The sequence below is a fragment of the Phacochoerus africanus genome, chromosome 5 (assembly GCF_016906955.1).
Source record: "Phacochoerus africanus isolate WHEZ1 chromosome 5, ROS_Pafr_v1, whole genome shotgun sequence".
Lineage (NCBI taxonomy): Eukaryota > Metazoa > Chordata > Mammalia > Artiodactyla > Suidae > Phacochoerus > Phacochoerus africanus.
Window position 1 is genome coordinate 20664688 of NC_062548.1, and position 25076 is coordinate 20689763.

Sequence of the window (25076 nt, forward strand, 5' to 3'; positions counted from 1 at the left end):
TAGATGGACATGATAAAAACCAAATCATCTTGTCTTCCTGGCCCCCTCCCTCCGAAGCAACTGCAGTTACTAATTTAAAGTGTATTCTGTGAGTTGTATGGGTTTCTTTGGGGCTCTCCTTTTGTTGTTGATTTTTAATTTTACTTCGCTGTGGTTTGCGAATGCAGTCTACAGATTCTTTGGAATTTATCGAGACTTCCTTTGTGGCCAGTACAGAGTTTCTGTAAACCTTTTAACGGTGTTTGAAAAGAACAGATGGGCCAATGTTCTTTCTCTAAACTGCAAATCTGTCTCATCACTTCCTCTCCGATAGCTTCTAGGATCTTCAGGTTAAAGACCTTGGCCTATGATTTGGCCCCAAGCTTCCCCTTTAGCTGAGACCTCAGCCACCTCACTTAGGTACAACAGATTTATGTACACGTGGCTCTTGTAACTTTTCAAAGAACACCTGAACTGTTAGAGCTGCCCCGTGGCAGACAGTCTAATGTCTGGCATCTCAAAGGTCCTGACAGAGCCTCACTGAGCCAGCTAGAGAATGGGCTGTCTTCTGACAGTGAAGTCATGCTGAGTCAGGACAGTTGGCCCGTGGTGTGTCCTTGCCTCATCATGAACTCTGATCCTGACTCACTGCTTGCTTCTACTGAACCCAATCCACTGAGGCCTCTGGTTGTGGTACCCTCCATGTTAATTTCTCAGCACGACCCCTCCCTCCTACCTTTGCCCACCCACGCCACAGTGGATCACTTCAAAGGCCCTCTCATCATGGCTTTCCAGGTGCTTTGTCTTCTAGAGTTGGCTGCATATGCCCAACCAAGCCCCACCGCAGAATGAACCCACACTGAGCTTCTGCTCTGAGGCCTCTGACACTGGGATGGGAAACTGGGGGAGGGTGGGGGGGAGGCTCCGGTAATTGACTCTCCTCTCTACATGTTTATGGTGTCAACCTCAGCTGGAACTGCACTTTTGCATCCCCTTCGGCATCTGTTCCAAACCCTTTGACTCCCCTCAATCTGCTAGCATCGTCCCAGCCCCTTTATTCTGCAGAATGTCAGTTCACTAATCTATGGAGAAAACGGAGAAGCCTGGGTTGCACAGATTCTGAGTTTAAGAACCAGGTTTCAAATCCAGATGGTCTAGTTATGGAATTCAAGCTTTTAGCCACCACACTCTGCTTCTTACCCCCCTCAGCAGGTGAGGTCCAGAGAGGTTGAGATATTGTCCAAGATCACAGGAATGGTAACCAGCCAAGTAGGGACTTAAAGCTATCATCACAGAGATAGATACTTGTACTTTCTACTGGTCTATAATAAGTCACCCGTTACCTGTGGCCCCTGCTAGTCTGTCCAACCAGCTCTCAGACTAGGGACTGGAATACAAACGTTCATAAAGTGCCCTGGAGACTCCGAACAGTTCGCTCACGTCTGTTAATTGCATTTACTTCTCACAACAAACCTTATGTAAGAAAGCAGCAAACATTTAATCGGTACTTCCATGTGTGTTTAAAAGACTTCAAAACAGGAGTTCCCATCCTGGCGCCGTGGAAACGAATCTGACTAGGAACCATGAGGTTGCAGGTTCGATCCCTGGCCTCGATCAGTGGGTTAAAGATCCCCCACTGTGGTGTAGGTTGCAGATGCCGCTTGGATATGGCATTGCTGTGGCTCTGGCATAGGCCGGCAGACAGGTCCGATTAGACCGCTAGCCTGGGACTCTCCATATGCCGCGGGTGCGGCCCTAAAAAGACAAAAAAAAGACAAAACAACCTTCTAAATACATTATTTCATAGGGACTATTATTATTTCGCTTTTTAGTCCCCCCCCCCCGCCCCGCATCATATCAGAGCTGTAAACTATCAGAGCTGTAACCGCTGGCCTATGCCATAGCCACACTAACCCACAGCCACACTAACCCGGGATCTGAGCTGCATCTGCGACCTACACCACAGCTCATGCAACCGGGATCCTTAACCCACTGAGCAAGGGCAGGGATGGAACCTGTGTCCTCATGGATACTAGTCAGATTCAGTTCTGCTGAGCCATAGGGGATTCCCCCATAGGGACTATTATTATTATTCCCACTGAGCAAGGACTATTATTATTATTCCCACTGAGCAAGGGCAGGGATCGAACCTGCAACTTCACGGTTCCTAGTCGGATTCGTTAACCACTGCGCCACGACGGGTACTCCCAGAAGCCTCGTTCTTGATCGTGAAGTGACTCTGTCAGTTCTATAAATGGAGAAACTGAGGCCCAGGACAGGGCACATCAGCCCACGGAATCGGTCACACTAAGGCTGCATTCTTTGTCTTCCTCTTTTCACCGCGTGGGGTGCAGCTGCCGGGCAGGAGGCGGAGGACGAAAAGCGGAAGCCCTTTCCAGTAAGGTGCAGGGCGTGAGCCGCGTGGGATGCGCTTACCCCTGCCCTAACTGGCGGATTCCCCGGCACCATGGCAACGGGAGAACAGGAAGTGCGTCACCTGGTGGGAGGAGCGAATCTGCAAGGACCACCAATGGTAGTGCCCCGACTGCTTTCGCCCCGCCCAGAAGGAGGAGCCGAGCCCGCCTTTTTGCTAACGCCGCCGGCAGTGTGGGCTGCGTTTGGGCGCCGCGGTGGGTAATCGGGCCGCGGGGGCGCGAGGCTTACGGGGAAGGAAGAGAGTTGTCCGGGAAGGCGAGGGGCGGGCGGCAGGTGGGGGTCAGGCCCCGGGGGTCGGCCCGATGCTGTGTCGCAGTGTGGCGCCGGGGGCCGGGGGGCCGCGGTTTCTCATTTCCTGATGGGGAAACTGAGGCCCCGAGAGGGGCTGCAGAGGCAGGTAGACCGGAACCTAGTCCCTCACCCACAGACATTTTAAAATCGTAATATTAGGTAATTTACATCGTAATATTAGCTGAGAAAGCATTAGAATCCTCTCTAAACTGAATACGTAAAATACGGCTTTCGTTGACCACCCTGTCAGGCTCGCCGACACTGGGCTTCTCTTTTTGGGGTCCACAACTTCTTTGTACAAGTCCACAGCCCCTTATTTTAAAGCTCCGAGGCTAGATGTGTTCACAATCCCGAATTTCTAGGATTCTCGAAAGGTAATTTGGGGCATTTATTATATGTCCTGTCATATCTTCCTTGGGGTCTCCGGCAGCGTCTTGTCATCAGATACATTACTTTTTTTTCACAGCTGAATAGATGCATATTCCCACTAAGAAGGTAAACAACAAGCATGAATAGTCTCACCTGAAGCCAGATGGGGTTTTCAAACTTAAAGGATTTGTTTTTGAGAACTTTTTAGATTTAAGCGTTGCACATAAGAAACCTGGAATCATAATTTTGTTGATCCGCTCATATTTTGCCCTTGTTTGGACTGGGGGTGTGGCAGTTTCTAACCATGCTTTGTATGGTCACTCCCTGTCTCCATCACTAACTCTGTGTGGCCTTGTGCCCTCTCAGCCTCTGTTTCCTCATCTGAAAAATGGGGTCAGTAATGCTTTCCTCATAAGGTTCTGGGGAGGATTAAATAGGACTGTGCACAGGAAGCATGCACATATATATCTCGCTCTTGGCACAGATGGTTCTATTTGAGGTTTGCTTGTTCTGCAGACATTCTGTTTTTAAATGATTTGGGTACCTAGGAGTTCCCCTGGTGGCTCAGCAGGTTAAGAACCAGACCAGCGAAGATGCAGGTTCAATTCCTGGCCTTGCTCAGTGGGTTAAGGATCCAGCATTGTGTAGGTCGTAGGTATGGCACGGACCCAGTGTGGCTGTGGCTGTGGTGTAGGCCTCAGCTGCAGCTCTGATTCGACTCCTAACCTGGGAATGTCCATATGCCACGAGTGTGGCTGTAAAAAATATAAATAAAATAATAATTTGGGTAGGTAATACATGCTCATGGCTAGCCCATCTCCCCTTCATAGAGACAACTGGTTTCTATGCATAAACAAGTCTATAGATTATCTTTCCACTTAATTTTCCCATCCCTTCCCCCCAAATTATAGCATTCTTTACCTCCGTCCTCTTAGTAAAATTTATTTTGGCTGTTACTTAACGTATTTTACATCATTTTCTTCTTTTTACAATTAGGATAAGTAATATGCCCATAGAAATGTGTGACGTAAATTTAAAGAACAAAACTACAGTGAATACCCGTCCACGCACCACCCAGTTAAGAAATAGGATATTTCATATCCTCAAAGCCTCCACTGAAATAGAACTTTTAAGAAATAGAACAGTATTGTATCCTCAAAGCCACCATTGGATCCTTTTCTCCCCTCCCCAAAAGATAACCACTGCCCTGAATATCATGTTATCCTTCCTTTATTTTTCTACGTAATTTTTAGTATCTGTGTCTCTCACGTGAATGCAGGGCACAGTCTTGCTCATTTGGAGATCGGAGTTTATGTAAATGGGTTCTTTTGGGGCCGGGGTGGTGGTGGTGGTGGTGGTGGGCACTCACGGCAGGTGGAAGTTCCCAGGCCCCAGGATCCATGTAAATGGGACCTGAATATATTTTGTGTGACTTGATTTTCGCACATGATGTTATGTTTCTGAGATGCATCCATGTTTCTGTGAGTAGCTCTGCGTCGTTTTTTTGTTTTTGTTTTTTTTGAATTCCACCGTATTATAAATGCTTTATGTAGGTGATTTTTCCGTTGATTGACACTCGTACTGTTGCCTGATCTTTGTTACTACATTGCGCTTCGTAGACATACTTCTTGGGGTAAATGCGGGTGTTTCCGTGAAGTATATACTTAACAGTGGATTTCTGGGGAGATGCAGATGTGCTAGGAGTGTCCAGTGGATGTCTGAAGGGGTTCTAAGACTTACTATTGGACCAGCAGTTGATGAACGTCTCAGCCTTGTCCTTCTTAAGAAGCTGTGCCTGTTTGGTGATGGGCGTGGCGACACTGAGAATCTCTTTCTGTGTTTCTTAGTCCTTCGTTCATTCTCTTGGTGACATTTCTCTTGCTCCTTTTCCTCGTGCAGTTGTCTTCCCCTTACCGATTTGTGAGAGTTCTTGGTATAATCTGAATATGGATCATTCGTGGCTCCGCTGTGTTTCAGATACCTTCCAGGTTGGGCTTGGCTTCTCTCTTTGTCGCTCGCCTCCCCTTGCTGTGTGTTTGGTGAGCAGCAGTTCTTCATTTTAGCAGTTGGGTTTATCATTGTGTCGTTTTATGGTTTGCACTTTTCATATCCTTTAAAGAAGTCCTTCACCACCTTTGGGTCATAAAGATATACTCCGGTGTTGTCTGGAAAGTTTTATAGTGTCTCCTTTCTTATGACTTTTTATCCTTGAGAATTGATCTGTGTGCATCATATGACGTAAGGGTCTAATTTTATTTTGATTTTTCTTTCACGTGTGGGTAATGGGTTGTTCTGGCACCTTTCATGGAAAAGTGTGCTTTGAACTGGAGTTCCGTTTCTCTAATATATCAAATATCCGTTTCTCTAATATATCATGTGTGTGTATATATATATACACACACATGTTTCTATTTCTTAGATGTCTGTTCTGTTCCATTGTTCTTCTTTGTCCATTTTTGTACAATTGTCGTGCTTTATTCATTATTCTATAATAAGTTTTGGTACCTAGTAGCAAGCCCTGCCTTTATCTTTCTTTCCCAACAGTGGCTTTGCTGCCTTGTCTTTCCATTTTCCAGTACTTTTTTTTTTTTTTTTGGCTTTTGTCCTTTTAGGACCACACCTGCCGCATATGGAGATTCCCAGGCCAGGGGTCTAATGGAGCTGTAGCTGCCAGCCTACACCACAGGCACAGCAATGCCAGATCCGAGCTGCATCTGCGACCTACACCACAGCTCCTTAACCCACTGAGCGAGGCCAGGGCTCGAACCCGCACCCTCATGGTTCCTAGTCGGATTCGTTAACCACTGTGCCACAACGGGAACTCCACATTTTGGAATCATCTTGTCAAATCACACACAGACATGTACCCAAAGCATGTTAGGATTTTGATTGGAATTGTGCTGATGCATTGCCTTGGATCAACTTGAATTTTAAAGCGATGGCTTTTAACGTTTCATCCTTAAGTATGATGTGTGCCTTGGGGTTTTGTAGATGTCATTTAGTACATAAAGGAAGTTCCCTTCTATTCCACGTTTGTTAAAGAGTTTTTATTATGAACAAATGCTTCATTTTATCAACTTTTTTTTTTTGTCTTTTTGCTATTTCTTGGGCCGCTCCTGTGGCATATGGAGGTTCCCAGGCTAGGGGTTCAATCGGAGCTGTAGCAGCCACAGCCACAGAAACACAGGATCCTTTCACCCACTGAGCGAGGCAAGGGATTGAACCCCTGTCCTCATGGATACTAGTCGGGTTTGTTAACTACCGAGCCATGACGGAAACTCCAGCATTTTATCAACTGTATTTTCTACCTACATTAAGATGCTTTTCTCCTTTATTCTATGAATGTGCTGGCTCACACTGATTGGTTTTCTCCTTTTCTCCCACCCGCCACCTCCACCCCAGCTTTGCTGAGATATTGTTGACATTTGATGGGTTTTCAGATGTCAAACCACTGCTAGGATAAGCCAAGCTTGATCACAGTATTTCATTCTTTTCACATGCTGGATTCACTTTAACATTTTGCTTAAGACTGTTGCAGCTGTGTTTATGAAAGATACTGGGCTTTCATTTTGCTTCCTTTGGAAGCCTTTGTTAGATTTCAGTGCCCTAACTTATATCGGCCTTATCAGATGATTTGAGGACAGTTTGCACTTTTTCTGGGTCTAGGAGAGTTTGTATAACATTTGAAAATATTTGTTTCTAGAATGTTTGGTAGGACTTCTTGATAAATCCGTTGGGACCCGAAGTTTTCTTTGTGGGAAGATACATTTCCTATGTCTTGTTTTTGGCTTTTTTGCTTTTTAGGGCCACACCCATGGCATATGGAGATTCCCAGGCTATGGGTCAAATCAGAGTTGCAGCTGCTGGCCTACACCACAGCCACAGCAACACGGGATCCGAGCCTCGTCTGCAATCTATACCACAGCTCAGAGCAACACTGGATCCTTAACCCACTGAGTGAGGCCAGGGATCGAACCTGCAACCTCATGGTTCCTAGTCTGATTCGTATCCACTGGACCATGACGGGAACTCTTAAATTTCCCATATCTTTAATGGTTATAAAATTGTTTAGGTTTTGAAATGATCTTTAGTTAGTTTTGAATGAATTTCCTGTGACTTTGTACATATTTAGAATGTCAGATTATTTTAAGTCTATAATATCTTTTTTTTAAATGTTTGTATCTGCAACTAGTTTCCCTTTTTCCTTCCAAATATTGTGTATTTATAAGTTTTCTCTCTCTTGGAAAAATCTTGTCAGAGGTTTGCCACTTTTATTAAGTTTTTTCAAAGAATAATTTTGGTTTTGTTGATTTTTTTCCGATATGGACTTGTTTTCTGTGTCATTAATTTCTGGTCTTTATTTTTAATTTTCTTTGGATTTGATTTGCTGTTATTCTTTATAGCTTCTTCAGGTGAATGTCTAGCTCATTATTTTCACACCCTCTCCTACAACAGATAAATATTTATTACTGTTAATGTCTCTCTACTGCTAGAGTTTTCTCCCACCAGTTTCTGTGTGTAATATTTTGTTTTTTTCCATTGAAAATATTTCCTAACTTCCATTAATAATTCCTCTTGGATAATAGATTGCTTAAGAGTGTATTTCTGAAATTCTAAACAGTTTTTCTACTTTTCTTTTTGTTTCTGGTTTCCGCTTTTATTGCATTGCAGCCACAGGACATGTTTTATATGAGACCAGTCCTTTAGTTTGTTAAGACTTGCTTTCCAGCCCATGTGTGGCACTTTGTAAAATTGTTCTGGGTGTGCTTGAAGATTCTGTATTCTGTAGCTGTTGGGTGCAGTGTTTCCTGCACGTCCATTGGATTAAGCTGTTCGCTGTGTTGTACAGATCTTTTCTAAACTTACAGGGTTTTTTTTGGTGCATTCTACCAGTAATTGAGAGGGATATGTTAAAATCTCCCACTGTGGTTGTGGATTTGTATTTTTTTTTTTTTCTTTTTAAATTATGTCTGTACCTGCAGCACACGGAAATTCCCAGGCCAGGGACTGAATCCAAGCCACAGTTATGCAGCGGCAGCAACACCCATCCATTAACCCACTGTGCCAGGCGGGGGATCGAACCCTCACCTCCACAGCAACCTGAGCTGCTACAGTCAGATTCTTAACCCACCGTGCCATAGCGGGTGCTCCTATATGTTTCTTTTTGTAGTTCTGATTATTTTTGTCTTAACTGTTTTGAGGCTCTGTTATTAGGTGTTTAAAACATTTAAAATTGTTACATCTTCTTTGTAATTGAAACTTTTTATTGCTTTATATGGACATCTTTATCTCTAGTAATGCTTTTCCACCATAAAGCCTATTTTGTGTCCTGTTAATATAGCCACACCAGCTTTCTTTTTGTTAGTTTGCAGAGTACATATTTTCCTGTCCTTTTACTTTAAATTTTTTAGCATTCGTATGTTTTAGAAGTAAATTTTATAGGGGAGTTCCCGTCGTGGCACAGTGGAAACGAATCCGACTAGGGAACATGAGGTTGAGGGTTCGATTCCTGCCCTCGCTCAGTGGGTTAAAGATCTGGCGTTTCCCTGAGCTGTGGTGTAGGTTGCAGACGCAGCTCGGATCCGGAGTTGCTATGGCTGTGGCTGTGGTGTAGGCCGGCATCTGCAGCTCCAATTGAACCCCTAGCCTGGGAACCTCCATATGCCATGAGTGGGGCCCTAAAGAGCGGAAAAAAAAAAAAAGAATTAACTTTTGTATCTTATAGCTAAGTTTTATTCATCATTCACTTTGACAAGTTTTTGATCTGATTTAACAGCCTGGCTTTATCATCTGCTTAAAGGGCCTTAGTTTTTGGAGAGCCTGAGATCTCCAAAGTTTTCTGAGCTAAAAGTCCAAATTCCTTAGCCAGGCACATTCTGTTCTTGTGCCTGGAACAACCGCTGGCATATAAGGGATGCTCAGTATATAAAAATAGAATGGCTGAATAAGGTACTCGATCCTAGTGGTGGAGATGAACTTGGCAGGACTTGATGATGGGCTGGATCTGAGGTTGAGGGAGCGGAGGATCAGGTTTTGATGCTCAGGACCGTGTGTCTGTGTGAATACTAACAACCCAAGCCACATGGTTCGTGAAGAGGACTCGGGGAAGGGAGAGGGTTGAGGATGGCGGGAGGAGGAAGCGAGTCTAGTTTAGAACTGGTTGAGGCCGAGATGCCGGGGAGATACTCTCGAGGCTAGTGGGCAGGCAGTCGGAGAAGCTGGTCGTGAGATAGGGCACCGGCTCAGCTCTGAGGCCCAGCCGATGCTGCTGTTGGAAAAGAACAGGAACGAGGGAGTTCATATGGTGGATCAGCGGGTTAAGGGCCCAACATAGCATCCATGGCGATGTGGGTTCAATCCCCGGCCCCGGCTCAGTGGGTGAAGGATCTGGTATTGCCTCAAGCCGCAGCGTAGGTCGCAGATGCTGCTTAGATCGGGTGTGGCCATGGCTGTGGCTGTGGTGTAGGCTGGCAGCTGCAGCTCAGATTTGGCCCCTAGCTTGGGAACTTCCATATGCCAGAGGTGTGAAGGCCATTAGAAAAAGAAAAAGAAAAAGAAAAAAAAAAGAGCAATAACTAGCCTTTTTGTATATTTCCTGGTGCCAGATTCTTGGCAAACCCCGGAGAGTCATGTCTCATTTAAACTGCAATTTATGCTTTAAAGATAGTTACTATTATCCCCATTTTATAGGTGAAAAGACTGAGATTAGGCATGTTAGTTAAAAATGGGTCTATGTTATACTCGCCTAAGGTAACAGCAAATTTCTTCCAAGATCATGGCATCACCTGAAGTGGATATTAGAACCTTAGACTTCCAGGCCCCTCTGCAGTCAGAACCTCCAGAAAAGGCCTGGGGATCTGCATTTTTTCCTTACTTTTCGGGCTGCACCTGCAGCACATGAAAGTTCCCAGGACAGGGGTCGAATTGGAGCTGCAGCTGCTGGCCTCCACCACACACAGCCACAGCAACACCAGATCCCAGCCGAGTCTGTGACCTACAGTGCAGCCCATGGCCATGCCAGATCCTTAACTCACTGATCGAGGCCAGGGATCGAACCTGTGTCCTCATGGATACTAGTGGGTTTCGTTACTACTGAGCCACGACGGGAACTCCCAGGTTCTGCGTTTTTTGATACACAGGTTAAGTGATACTTAAGGTCAGACAAGTCGGGCAAGCACTGGTCTTAAAGCCACCTGCCAGGTTCTAAACCAGCGGGCTTCTCCCCTGCACTGTGCCGCCTCTCTGTGGCAGGAGCTGGCTTTTTGATCAGGGCTTATGCAGTCCTTTTATCAGCTCTGATCTTTGTGGTTTGTGGAAAGATAGCATTTTAGTAGAGAGCAGGAGATTTTAAAAACACCCTGTAGTCCTCCCACGACAGTTGTTTTACTAGCAGTTTGGGAGAGGAGAAGGAGCCTAGCATTTATGAAGTGTTTTCCAGCAGTTCTCTAATGTTACAGTGAGAAACCAGGCCTCAGCTAAATTTATCACAGGCTGTAGATCTGGTAGGAGGCTGAGCCAAGTTTCAGACTCAGACTCGTCTACTGGTAAAAATAGCTACCACTTTTTTGGTGCTTCGTCTGTTACTAGGCTTTTGTATGTTTTTGTTTTTGGGTTTTTTTTTTTTTTTTTTCGGTCTTTTGTCTTTTAAGGGCCACACCCGTGGCATACGGAAGTTCCCAGGCTAGGGGTCTAGTTGGAGGTGCAGCTGTCGGCCTCCGCCAGAGCCACAGCAACGCGGGATCCGAGCCACATCTTCGACCTACGCCACAGCTCACGGCAAAGCTGGATCCTTCACCCACTGAGCAAGGCCAGGGATCGAACCCGCAACCTCAGGGTTCCTAGTTGGACTCATTAACCACTGCTCCACGATGGGAGCTCCTGAACTTGCTTCTAGACACCACAGCAAACACATGCCCACAGAGGTCTCTGGCATGACTGCCCAATGGGGACCTGCATATAAAGCACGGGGAACTCTGCCCAGGAGTCTGTGATCATCCCCGAGGGAGAAGAATCGGAAAGACAATGCCGGTGTGTCCCCGCATCACTGAGGCCCTTGGCTGTGCCGCGGAGATGCGCACAACCCTGCCAAGCAACTCTGTTTCAGTAAAACCTTAAAAAAAAAAAAAGAAAAAGAAAAAAGCCATGCCCGGTTTGTATCTGTGGACATACAAATCGGTGCGGCCCGTGGCGTGTTGCTGGTTGGCACGCTGGGCCGTGACTCGACTCCCTTCGCTTCCTTTGCAGTTCCCGCACACATGCAGGGCAGCACCCGGAGAGCGGGCGTCATGACCGACGTCCACCGGCGCTTCCTGCAGTTGCTGATGACCCACGGCGTGCTGGAGGAGTGCGACATCAAGCGCTTGCAGAGGCACTGCTACAAGGTCCATGACCGTGAGTATCCCTCCCCCGTTCCCCTGGGTGCTCGGCCGCCACGCCGTGGCGGACTGCTGGCGACCTCGGACTAGCACCGTGCAGCCCGTCAACCGACACTCCCGACCTGGGCATTGAGGTCTCACATGATCTCACGGCAGCCCCTGCAAAAGGGGGGGGGTCCTTTTATTTATTTGTTTATTTATTTGTTCATTTTTTATGGCCACACCCAAAGCAGATGAAAGTTCCTGGGCCAGGGATTGAATGTGAGCCACAGCTGCGACCTGTGCTGCAAGCAGAGGCAACGAGGGATCCTTTACTTTATTTTTTGGCTTTTTAGGGCCGCACCTGCGGCGTATGGAGGTTCCCAGGCGAGGGGTCCCATCGGAGCTATGGCTGCTGGCCTACACCACAGCCGCAGCAACGCCAGATCCGAGCTGCGTCTACGACCTACACCACAGCTCACGGCAATGCCGGATCCCTAACCTACTGAGCAAGGCCAGGGACCAAACCCGCAACCTCATGGTTCCTAGTCGGATTCGTTTCTGCTGCGCCACGATGCAAACTCCAGCACTGGAGCCTTTAACCCACCCTGCCCAACTGGGGATTGAATCCGTGTCTCTGCAGTGACACAAGCTGCTTCAGTTGGATTCTTAACCCATTGCACGGCAGCAGCAACTCCAACTTTTTTTTTTTTTTTTCAAGTAAATCTGACATTTTGCCCAGTGGCTGAGAACTTGGATGCTAGATAGTCATGGTTCACACTAAAGCTCTAGTGCCTTCTCCAGTCCAGGTTTATTCATCTCTACAATGAGGATAATTATTCATACTTCATACCTAAGGTGGTTCAGAGCATTAAGAGACAGGATACATACAACATACGCAGCCTAGGCAAGGTGTTCCATTTGGCTATTGGTAGCTTAGCCCGGAGGCGAAGGGCACAACCTTGGACTTGGCCAAACCGGTGGAGTGCCATCCCTGCCCTGGAGCAGCCGTGGGCATCGGGCATCGGGAGGGTCTTCTCAGTGAGCTCTTGGGAGGGGTAAGTAAGATAATACAGGTGGAGCCCTTAGAGACAGGACTGGTTTCAGTAACCAGAAGTAGCAGTAGAAGCACGAGGGTCCAGGTGGATAGGTCAGTGAAATCAATATTGGTAGATCTTATTGAGTGAAGAAGAAGGTTGGAGTTCCCTGTGTGCCTCAGTAGGTTAAGAACCTGACCGGTATCCATGAGGATGCGGGTTCCATCCCTGGCCTCGCTCAGTGGGTTAAGGATCCGGTGTTGCCATGAGCTGTGGTGTCAGTCGCAGACTCAGCTCGGATCTGGCGTTGCTATAGCCTGGAAACTTCCATATGCTGCAAGCGTGGCCCTAAAAAGCAAAAAAAAAAAAAAAAAGAAAGAAAGAAAGAAAAAGAAAGTTGACGAATTATACCTGTTGTGTAATGTCACTGTGCTGCATTTTTGGTAAAACCGAACAACCTTCATTGTTCATGAATACGTACACCTGCATGTAAGAATCTGAAAGTGGGTGAGAAGGGCGTACAGTCCACACTGCAAGGTGCTTGCCTTTGGGGAGAGGAGTGGGCTTGTTTTCTTACTGGAGATCAGAGGACGCATCATCGGTGTCCTGTTTTGTTCTTTTATTTGTGAGAAAGAAGTCAACATGGCATTATTAGTAGAGTCTCATGGTTGCCCTTCTGCTCAGCAGGAATGTGTGTGTGTTTTTCATTCCACGTGTTTGTCTTTCTGTGTTTCTCATTTTCAAAAGACAGAGTGGAGAGCGCATAGAGGTGAGCCTGGCCGAGAGGGGCCGGGAAAGCTATTGGGGCGGGGGAGGGCTCAGGGCCCACCCCTGGAGGGACGTGAGACAGGTGCCACATCTGGAGAACTGCAGTCTGCCGTGTGGCAGGGGCAGCCACCATATCCCAGGGAGCTGAGCGGGGAAGGGGAGTAAGCGGGGAGGACGGTGGGGAGACAGTATTCTCCCTGCTGTGCAGAGGAAGGGAGAGGAAAGAGGGTGGCATGCAGAGAAGAGCCGGGGTGTGAAGCGGCTGGTCCAGTGAGGAAATCCTGGGAGCTTGGTGGGGCACGGTGGCCAATTAAAACCTTGGAGGAGCCCTGCAGTAAGAAATCCTTTTTTCTTTCCTTTTTTTTTTTTTTTTTTGGCCACACCCACAGCATGTGGAGATGCCCAGGCCAGGGAGCGAACCCATGCCACAGCAGCGACCCAAGCCGCCACAGTGATAATGCCGCATCCTTAACCCGCTGCGCCGCAGGAGAACTCCAGGGAATCCCTTTGAACGTTGTTTAATCTTAAGTGTCCAAACTTACCTGACCTGCAAATAACATGCTGTGGGAAACTCTGGACAGGAACACATGCTGTGCGGGAAGGAGATACCTAGTTGTGGCGTGTGGGTTTACGGGTTATAAAGAGCCCATGACTGTACACCGTCATGTTTTTTTTTGTTTTGTTTTGTTTTGTTTAACGTAATTCTGTGGACATTGCAGACCCCTCGCAGGGTTTGAAGCGGGAGAGTGATGTAATTATTACCGTGTGTGAGACTCTCCTTCTGGAGAGCATACACCTGCTCTAATTGCCTAGACTGGGGTAGGTCGGGGTCTTTGGTGAGAGCCTCCTTTCTGGAAAGGGACCATCACTCCTGTCAAGCTGCCTTTTCTCGCTCTTTGAAAAGCACAGCAGGACTTTAAGCCCGGCCCTCCGTGGCCACCAGCGATGGGCAGAATCATGCTTTTCTTAATCTTCCCTGTGTGGCCATTTCTTCTCCCTTTTAAGTTTCTCCTCTAGGTCCTGAATGGGAGCTTTAATGATGATGGGGAAGTTTCATAGCTCCCTGCAAGGAGCTTTCTGATGCCTCAGTACTAAAAATGAAAGTGTTTTTGCCTTTATTTGACCTTTAAAGTTGTCATGACCTAATTTAGGAAAGTCCTGTAAAATGTGTCTAGGAATTGTTTTATTTTTTAAATTTTTTTGGCTTTTTGTGCCTTTTCTAGGGCCGTTCCCATGGCATATGGAGGTTCCCAGGCTGGGGGTCGAATTGGAGCTGCAGCCGCTGGCCTACACCAGAGCCACAGCAACGCGGGATCTGAGCCGCGTCTGCGACCTACACCACACCTCATGGCAATGCCGGATCCTTCACCCACTGAGCAAGGCCAGGGATCGAATCCGCAGCCTCATGGTTCCTCGTCGGATTCGTTAACCACTGAGCCGCGATGGGAACTCCAGAATTGTTTTTTATTCTTCACCCTTCACGTACCACTTCTGCGCGTTAAGATATGGTTATGCCTCGGGTAGTTGAGATAGAGCGAGAGTTTGTTTTCTCCCATCCTCCGTTTTAAAAGAAACGAGAGAGAAAAGTTGGTGTCTATGCATTAACGTTACTGGAGAGGTTTTTAAACCAAGGAATGACGGGATGAAATGATCTAAAATTAAATGAATACTTGTAAGACCCAGATTCTAAAGCGCCTTCCTTTTGAAGAGAGTCCCAGAAAGTCCCCTTTTACCAACCCGAAAACTATTTAGGCTCTCAGAAGGAGTGACTGAAATTGCAAGTTATTCTAATTGCAGTTTCCCACGGCATCTGTCCAGTTTATCAAAGCACTTCCTAGTCTCTGGGCTCTTGTTTGGACTCGCTCCTTGCTGCCATTAAAGGAAAGCAAATTTCCCCCATGTCCTGGCTGGTGAAGACTTTTTATTTTTTTTCCTGACATCCTGGTGGAAAGCCTTGGCCTTTTCTTCCTGCCGCTGGGGGCCTGTGTTCTTAGAGCACCTTAGAGTTTGATCCAGGGCTTGTGGGCACACTTGTGGTCTGCCAGTATCACTTCCTGAGACGTCCCCCGTGGGCCAGGCATCCGCGCAGGGCTGGTGACACAGAGAGGCAGCTTTTGCTTCGTCTTGGTTCCCATGAGTCATACAGACGTGGAATCAGATGATTCCAGGATAAGCCCCCTTGATGGAAGCATGAGAGGCCTAGGGAGTGGGGGTTAAGAGGACTGGGATTCGAGGGTTTTCACTCTTGACCAAGATAGAGTAACAGGGACTCAGTTACCTTCCGGTCTGAAACAATCAAAAAATAGGCAAAATAAATGCAACCCTGGACATTTGTCAATGCGGGACATTGCTCTCTGGAAAGGTAGGCAGTGAGGGCTTTTTTTCCCCTCTTGACACCAAATAGGCATTTTCTTTTCCAACACTATCCACCCCTCCACACACCCAGTTCTTCGGACACCAACTGGGTGTCCAATAATGCAGTTCAATTTTGACACAGTCTCCCTGGAGTTAGCGTCAGATCCCCCCACCAGTGAGAGGGCTTAGTCCCTCCAGATCGGCCCTACTTCAGATGCCAGTGGCAAGTCCCGGGCTACTCATACTTCCTTCTGACTGACCAGCGATGAGTCAGGGGTTCTCACGACCCCCTCCTCAGGTTCATGAGTGGATGGAATGGCTCACAGAACTCAGGAAAACATTTTACCTGCATTTGTGCCAGGTTATCATAAAACTATTTAGGCTCTCAGAAGGAGTGACTGAAAGAACAGCCATGTGGTTAAGATGCATACGGCAGGGAATTGGGGAGGGGTGGTTTGGAGCGTCCATGCTCTCTCTGGGTGCTCTACCCTCCTAGCATCTTTTTTTTTTTTTTTTGGCTACACCAGCAGACTGCAAAAGTTCCCAGGCCAGGGATTGAACCTGCATCACAGCAGTGACCATGCCAGATCCTCACCTGCTGAACCGCCAAGTAACTCCTCTACCCTCCTAGCATCTTGATATGTTCACTATCCTGGAAGCTCACCAAATCTCATCCTGTAGGGATTCTTTTGGAGTTCCCGCCGTGGCTCAGTGGTTAATGAATCCAGCTAGGAACCATGGGGTTGTGGGTTCGATCCCTGGCCTCGCTCGGTGAGTGAAGGATCCAGCGTTGCCGTGAGCTGTGGTGTAGGTTGCAGACGTGGCTCAGATCCCGTGTTGCTGTGGCTGTGGCCTGGGCCGGCGGCTAGAGCTCCAATTCGATCCCTAGCCTGGGAACCTCCATATGCTGTGAGTGTGGCCCAATAAAGCCAAAAATAAAAGGGGGGGGGATTTTTTTTTATTACATAGGCTTGATTGATCAAATCATTGGCCATTGGCGATTAGCTCAGTCTCCTCTCCCCAGAGCTGTGGGATGGGACCGAAGGTTCCAAGCATCTCATCAAGGCTTTGTCTCTCTGGCAGCTAGTTACTTAGGGACCTGCCAAGAGTCACGTCATTATCTCTTTAGAACAAAAGACAGGCCTGTCATCTTATCAGTCTGGAAATTCCAAGAGTTTTAGAAGCTCTGTAGAAGCCCTGTGTCCAGGAACAGGGACAAAGATCAAGTATATTTCTCATACCCCAGGGGAAAACGGGGTGAGCATTGCCGCTGCCTCAGCTCACTGCTGTGAAAGAGTTTTCAGGCCATGGCACAGGGGAAACCCAGGCAGGCTGGACAGAGTCTCTGAGCTGAGAGTCCAAGGAGGAGAGAGCGGCTAGGGTTTGCAGGACAGGGCGTTGGCGAAGAGCGATCCACTGAGAGAAAAGCAGAGATCCGTACAGCACCCCCTTCACCCCCATCAAGGATCTGGCTGAGAACTGACCAGCGAGAGAATGACCTGGGGACCAGGGAAAGAACCTTTTGAAAGAATTAGGGACCCTCTCGGGATGTTCACAAGGAACTGGGGATAGTGCCTGTTCCAGGCCCAGGTGGCTTCCCTGCTGAATAGAAATTCACAAACATTCAAGGAAGAAGTATTACCAGTCCCACCCAAAATCTTCCAGAAAATTGACCAGAAAGAGGGAACGCTTCCCCACTCCTTCTCTGAGGCTTGTGTTAACCTGATCGCCAAGCCAGACAAAGATGTTGCAGGGAGAGAAAACTAAAGACCAAGGTCCCTTATGGACATCGATGCTACAATTCTAAACGCTGTTTTTGCCAGTCTAATCCAGCAATGTATAGAAAAGATGATTCAGGAGCTCCTGTTGTGGCTCAGCAGGTTGTGAACCAGACTAGTACTCACGAGGATGCAGGTTCGATCCCTGGCCTCGCTCAGTGGGTTAAGGATCCGGCGTTGCCGTGAGCTGTGGTGTAGGTCGCAGATGCAGCTCAGATGCTGCGATGCTGTGGCTGTGGTGTAGGCCGACAGCTGCAGCTCTAATTCAACCCCTAGCCTGGGAACTTCCGTATGCCGTGGGTGCGGCCCTAAAAAGCAAAAATCAATGAATAAATAAATACATAAAAAGGATGATATACTATGACCCAGTGTAGTTCATCCCAAGAATGCGGAGTTGGTTTAGCATTTGGAGATCAATGTAATTCTCATAGCAACAAGCTGAAAAAGAAAACCATATGATCATCTCAATAGGTGCGGAAAAAGCATCTGACAACAGGCAACACCTCCCCTGGCATGATGCCGCAGAAGTGCCTTACAGAAAACTCAGGAGATCCTCAGGAGCGGGATACGAGCACAATAAGGGACATCAGGGCACAGAGCAGCAGCGGAGAATCAGCCAGGGTCTGCCCAGACTTGAAAAATCCAACATCTGTTCCTGATAGAAAACCCTCAGCAAGTCGGAAAAGAAGGGAACTTCCTTGACTTGATAAAGCGGATCTGTGTGGAACTACAGCTAACACACTTGATTGTGAGAGACTGATGACTCTTTCCCCCCTAATATCAGGAGCAAGACAGGAAGGTTGCTTCTCATCACTGCCGTTCACTGTTGTACCAGTTCACCAGTGTTCTGTTCACCGGTGCACTCAGGCTCTCGCCAGTGCACTCAGGCAAGGGAAAGAAAAAAAAAAGAAGAGGCATCCCCATTGGCAAGGAAGACGAGAAAGTATGTGTTCCCAGACCTGATCGTTTCTGTAAAAAAACTGGAGGCATCTTTTCAGAAGCTCCTAGAACTAAGAAGTGGGTTTCGTCAAGTTGCAGGATACAAGATCCATATCTCAAAACCCAGCTGTAATTCTGTGTGTTGGCAGTGAATCCTCAGACATTGAAAAAAAAAAAAATTTAAAGACCCACTTGTAATAGCATCAAAGATATGAAATAGGAATAAATCTGACAACAATGTGTAAGGCCTGTACACTGAAAGCCACAAACTACTGCTGAGAGAAATTAAAGAAGGTCCAGATACATGGAGGGACATGGGGTGTTCATGGGCCAGAAAACACAGTTATCAGCTTTCCCTCAAATGATACATAGATTCAACTCAATCTCAATCCAATCCCAGCAGGTTTTTTGTTTTTTTTTTTTCCCACTGTACAGCAAGGGGATCAAGTTATCCTTACATGTATACATTACAATTACATTTTTTTCCCCACCCTTTGTTCTGTTGCAACATGAGTATCTAGATTTTTTTTTTAATAGAAATTGATAAGCTGATTCCAAAATTTACATGGCAGGAGTTCCCATCGTGGTGCAGCGAAAACGAATCTGACTGGGAACTGTGAGGTTGCAGGTTCAATCCTCGGCCTTGCTCAGTGGGTTAAGGATCTGGCGTTGCCATGAGCTGTGGTGTAGGTCACAGATGAGGCTTGGATCTGATGTTGCTGTGGCTGTGGCGTAGGCTGGCTGCTGTAGCTTCAATTGGGCCTCTAGCCTGGGAACCTCCATATGCTGTGGGTGTGGCTATTTAAAAAAAAAAAAAAAAAGTGGACAAAAGACTTGTACAGATACTTCACCAGAGAAGTTATATGGATGGCAAGTAAGCACATGAAAAGAAGCTGAGCCTTTCATTAGTTAAGGAAATGCAAGCTGAAAGACCAAAAAAAAAAAGGATGGGAATTCCCATCGTGGCGCAGTGGTTAACAAATCCGACTAGGAACCATGAGGTTGTGGGTTTGATCCCTGGCCTTGCTCAGTGGGTCAAGGATCCGGCATTGCCATAAGCTGTGGTGTGGTCACAGACGCGGCTCAGATCCCGAGTTGCTGTGGCTCTGGCATAGGCCGGTGGCTACAGCTCTGATTCGACCCCTAGCCTGGGAACCTCCATACGCTGCGAGGGCGGCCCTAGAAAAGGCAAAAAGACCAAAAAAAAAAAAAAAAAAGAAAAGGAAATGCAAGCTAAAACCACAATGCGATACCACTAGACACCTATCAGAATGGCTACAATTTGAAAGACCGCATGTCCTGTGTTGGCGAGACAATGGAAGAACCGAAACTCACCTGCTGTTGGGTGTAAAATGGCATAGCCATTTTAAAAAAACCAACGTGGCAGTTTTAGGACATAGCCATTGCTCCTGTATTTTTTTTTTTTGTCTTTTTGCCTTTTCTTGGGCCGCTCCCACGGCATATGGAGGTTCCCAGGCCAGGGGTCAAATCGGAGCTGTAGCCACCAGCCTACGCCAGAGCCACAGCAACGCAGGATCCGAGCCGAGTCTGCAACCTACACCACAGCTCACGACAACGCCGGATCGTTAACCCACTGAGCAAGGGCAGGGATCAAACCCACAACCTCATGGTTCCTAGTCGGATTCGTTAACCACTGCGCCACGACGGGAACTCCCTGTATTTGTTTTTAGGCTTAAGCAATGAAGACATTTAGCTGCACAATGCCTCGTGCCTAAGTCTTCAGAGTAGGTTTATGTTAATGGCCCCACACTGAAAACCTAATTGTCCATCCACAGGGGAACTGATAAATGAACTGTGGTATTATCCATCTGATGGGATAACCGCTTAGCAATTACAAGGAGCGAATCATTCTACCTGCTGCAGTTTGAATGCCTCTCAAACTGGTCATGCACAGTGGAGAAGCCAAGCAAAAGAGAGTACATATACTGCATGAATCCATATATATGCAACTCCAGACAAGCCGTACTTGGCGGTGGTGACAGAACGTAGCTCAGTGGTTGCTGGGGATGGTGTAGGGGACAGGTTCATGGTATGGGAGAGAAGGGGTAACAAACACAAGGAGACCTTTAAGGGGTGGTGGATATGCTTATTATCTTAATTATGGCGATAGTGTCAAGGGTGCATGCATAAATCATAACTCATTAAATTGTATCCTTTAAAAATTGTAGGAGTTCCCGAATTCCCGTCATGGCTCAGCGGTTAATGAACCCGACTAGTATTCATGAGGACTCCAGCTCAATCCTTGGCCTTGCTCAGTGGGTTAAAGATCCGGCGTTGCTGTGAGCTGTGGTGTAGGTCACAGACGTGGCTTGGATCCCCAGTTGCTGTGGCTCTAGCATGGGCCAGAGGCTACGGCTCTGATTGGACCCCTAGCCTGGGAACCTCCATGTGCCGTGGATGTGGCCCTAAAAAGACAAAAAACAAAAAAAAAATTGAAGGAGTTCCCTGGTGGCACAGCAGGTTAAGGATCCAGTGTTGTCGCTGCTGTGGTCTGGATTACTGCTGCGGTGCGGGTTCCATCCCTAATCCAGGAACTTCTGCATGCCATGGGCTCAGCTGACAAAAAAAAAAAAAAAAAAAAAAGTTTATTAATTATTTCTCAATAAAGTTGTTAAAAAAAATCGACACTTAAAGCCACTTTGCTGCTTGGTAGCTGCTGAACCTTGATCAGGCCCCTACACAAGAGGGCTTCCTGATGGTAACACATGGCATGTGCTTTGTGACCTGTATGCGTCACGCAGGGGGACGAGCAGGTTTCCAAAATGTAGCTCCTTCCCTTGGCCTTGTAAGGCCCTGTGTCACTTTGCTCACAGATGACACACGTGTGGTCTCTTTGGGCTCCTTCAACTGGGAATAATTTCCTAGTAACTCCCAGACTCTTAGGACTTGGGCATTTTTGAAGATTACAGGCTAAGTACTTTGTAGTACAGCAGTGTCTGCTGAAAGTAGAAGGCCGTGTGTCATTAAAGTTTTCTGGTAGCCACGTTAAAAAAAAAGAAACAGGTGAAGTTAATATCCCAGATAGACTCACTTAAATGTGACCAATAAAAAAATTATTATTGTTATTATTATTATTTTAAGGCTGCACCCATGGCATATGGAGGTTCCCAGGCTAGGAGTCAAATCAGAGCTATAGCCACTGGCCTACACCACAGCCACAGCAACACAGGATCCCAGCCTCATCTGCAGCCTATACCACATCTCACAGCAACACCGGATCCTTAGCCCACTGAGCCAGGCCAGGGATCAAACCTGCGTCCTCGTGGATACTAGTCCACTTCCTTTCCACTGCACCACAGCGGGAACTCCAGAATAAGAATTATTAATGAGATATTTTATATTTGCAAGTAGTACATCTTTGAAATCCAGTGTGTCTTTTACACTTGCAGCATATCTTAATTTGGACCAGCCCCGCTGCCACTGCTCAGCCGCCCTGTGCACTTGCGGTTGCTATAGTGGACAGCAGTTGCCGAATGTTCTTAGGTTTAGGTTTGTCTGATGCTTCCTGTGGATCAGATTCAATTTATGCTTTTTTGCAAAAAACAAAAAAAAATCTAATTTTATTTTTTAAAAGTTTAAAGCAGGGGAGTTCCCTTTGTGGCTCAGTGGTTAACGAATCCGACTAGGAACCATGAGGTTGCGGGTTCGGTCCCTGCCCTTGCTCAGTGGGTTAAAGATCCGGCGTTGCCGTGAGCTGTGGTGTAGGTTGCAGACGCGGCTTGGATCCCGAATTGCTATGGCTCTGGCATAGGTTGGTGGCTACAGCTCCGATTAGGCCCCTAGCCTGGGAACCTCCATATGCCTTGAGAGCGGCCCTAGAAATGGCAAAAAGACCAAAAAAAAAAAAAAAAGTTTAAAGCAGTATAGTTGACTTAGGTTGTATTCGTTTCAGGTGTACAGCAAAGTAAACCAGTTGCACGTGTGCACATGTCCATTCTTTTTTCCCGTGTCGGTTATTGCAGACTATGGAGTAGATTTCCGGGTGCTGTGCAGTAGGTCCTTGTCAACGATCTGTCGTAGACAGTGGTGTGTGTGAGTCATTCCCATCCTCCTCATTCATCCCTTCCTCCCCCCACCCCTCACCCCTCGCCATGTTTTCTTCTATGGTAACCGTGGGTTTGATTTTTCATAGATTTCAGTTTATGCTTTTCATTTGGCAGAACTCATCTAGAAATGGGGTTGTGTTCTCTGCGCCCTCTCGGGCGATGTACAGTGTTGATTAGGATCGGGCCGGCCGGGCTTCTCCGCTTGTGAAGTGACTCTTTTTCCTCTGTGATTCATAAGTATTTTGCAGGGAGGGACTTTGGGACTAAGTAAATACCCCCCTTTTAACCCCCCCCCCCCCCGGTTTTAGCAGGCATTGGTGTTTCTTCTCTGACTTCACTCATTCCTAAGGGGCCGTGAGGTTGTGAAGTCCTGAGCTCTGCTCTCCAGCATTAACCTTTGGTGATGAATTGTCCTTTACTGTTATGTTTTATGTTAACTTCAGTAGGTTTTAAAATCGTCTACTGTCCCAAGGACAAATGAGGTGAACCATCCAAAATCTTAGATTGAAAAATTAAGACAATGGCGTTCCCGTCGTGGCGCAGCAGAAACGAATCCGACGAGGAACCACGAGGTGGTGGGTTCGATCCCTGCCCTTGCTCAGTGGGTTAAGGATCCGGCGTTGCCGTGACCTGTGGTGTAGGTCGCAGATGTGGTTCGGACCCTGAGTTGCTATGGCTCTGGTGTAGGCTGGCAGCAACAGCTCTGATTAGACCCCTAGCCTGGAAACCTCCATATGCCGCAGGTGTGGCCCTAAAAAAAGCTAAATAAATAAATAAATTCCGATGACATTATTTCAGTGAGCAGAATAAGTAATACAGTGTTCAGGGAAAGCACTAGTGAACTGAAATGCATGTACCAAAAATAGATTAGGGAACGAAGTGTCAGAGGAACACTGGGGATGACAGATATTTTCCGTTTTTGTCACACCTCTCATCTGCCCTCGCCCTAGCTGTGTTTTTCTCATGCGGATTTGCACGACCGTGTCTGCTCCCTTGGCTCAGGCACAGGGCTGGACGGCGTGCATTCGGGGTGAGTCAGGGATGCTGCTGACCGTGCAGTTTAGTAATTCCGTCCTGTACCTGCAGTCACATTGGCACCCACCCTCTCTTCCCAAGGAGCCCTCGGCAAGGATGAGACAGACCCTGGCTCCAAATCCCTTTTTCCTCCTGCTTTTGACGATTTCACTGTGCCTTTCTCCCCTTTGGCTGTAATGAACAGGTAATGAGCGTCCCGCTGTCAAGCCTGCCTGTGTTTCCAACTGATCAAGGGGGATCAGGCTTATGATCCGCACCGAAAAGCCACGTAAAGTCAGCATGAAAAGTAACATCTTAAAGGTGACTCGATGCGTTTCTCAACACACAGAATTTCACAACAGGCAGTTGTGACGTGCTTAGCCAGGAGTCTTTGGGCTCTGGAAGCCCTGCAACCACGGAGGAAGCAAAAGTGTTGCTTTCGCATCTCTGGCTCTTGAGGGACTTGCTGTGTCCCAAGTCTCAGCGCCCCCTTGATGACTTTGCAGCTCAGGAAGCCAAGGCTGGACGGCCCTGGCAAGTACAACCCCTGCGTTCTTCACACTCTCCCGAGTGTGGACATCATCGGGTCTGGAATGCACTTTGTGCTGGATCCTGACCACAGGCTGGGTGTGTGTGCGGCTGGAGGAGGGTTGGGAGGGGCGGGGACTCTTCAGTTGGGAGGGGACGCACCACTGGCAGGGGTGGGAACGCCCTGAAGACCTGGGTTCAAATCAGGGACTTAGGAGAGTGTATTTGTTTTTGTTTTTCCTTTCCTGAGTCTCAGCTTTCTGTTTTATAAAGGAAGTCTTATCTACCTCATGGAAAAGCTGTGAAGATTAAACAGGGAACTTGTGTGAAGTACCTGGCACAGAGTACTTCCTGCTACCAGTTCCCTGCGCGCCCTTCCCTTCCTAGTGGGTCCCTAGCCTTATCATCTCCTTGCACATTCTGGGGCTGGGGGGCAGGTGTGCTGACTCAGAAGATCCATGAAGTCGTGGGTCGTGTGATGGAAATTGTCATGTAGCCCATAAGGCCGCATCCCACCGCCCCCCGCTTTTTTTTTTTGGCTGCCCAGTGGCCTATGGAGTTAGTTCCCGGGTCAGGGGTCAGATCGGAGCCACAGTCATAACCTAAGCTGCAGCTGCAGCAACGCCAGATCCTTAAGCCACTGTGTTGGGCCGAGGATTGAAGGATCGAACCCACCTTCCAGTGCTCCCCAAACACCGCCGATCCCCTTGCGCCACAGTGGGAACTCCAAGGCTGAATCTGAGGCTGGGATATTCTCAGAGAATCCAGAAAGTGTGGTCCCCATATCCTCTGGAAGGAGATCACGAGTGCAGGTGCTGAGATGGGTGTGAGTGACAGAAACAGGCGGTGCCAGCTGCGTGTACAGCCAGGGGCTGCCCCGCAGTGCAGGTGTGAGTGAGGGGAGCCACTGGTTGGCTTCCGGTTTGGGGAAGGTGATGCAGGGGTGGAGGTGGGGGTGCCCGGCCTCAGCCTGGCTGCAGGTGGAGGACAAGTCAGGGAGACCATAGGAGGCTGCTTCATACTCCAGGGGCAGGTTGCTGGGGACTCAGAGGAAAGGTGCAGTGACCTGATAGAAGTGGCCAGAGCCATCCTTCCGACGACCCCGCAGGCCTGCACAAGCCATCCAGCCACCTTCCTAACAAGCCCCACTCATGCAAAGTG

At 47.7% G+C, this 25076-nt stretch overlaps 1 protein-coding gene across 3 annotated transcripts in view; it reads left to right on the forward strand.

The window, feature by feature from the left end:
* The first annotated feature begins 2546 nt into the window (after positions 1-2546).
* The window catches only part of NSMCE1 (NSE1 homolog, SMC5-SMC6 complex component), a 39796-nt gene continuing 17266 nt past the window's right edge, over positions 2547-25076 (forward strand). The window contains exons 1-2 of one of the 3 annotated variants that reach the window (XM_047780257.1): positions 2547-2609; positions 11320-11466. In XM_047780257.1, the coding sequence (XP_047636213.1) occupies positions 11331-11466 (136 nt within the window). In that variant the 5' untranslated portion in view covers positions 2547-2609; positions 11320-11330. Of the gene's footprint in view, positions 2610-2849; positions 3081-3182; positions 3202-11319; positions 11467-25076 lie in introns of those variants that run through there. The other 2 variants (XM_047780255.1, XM_047780256.1) reach the window with 2 other exon arrangements.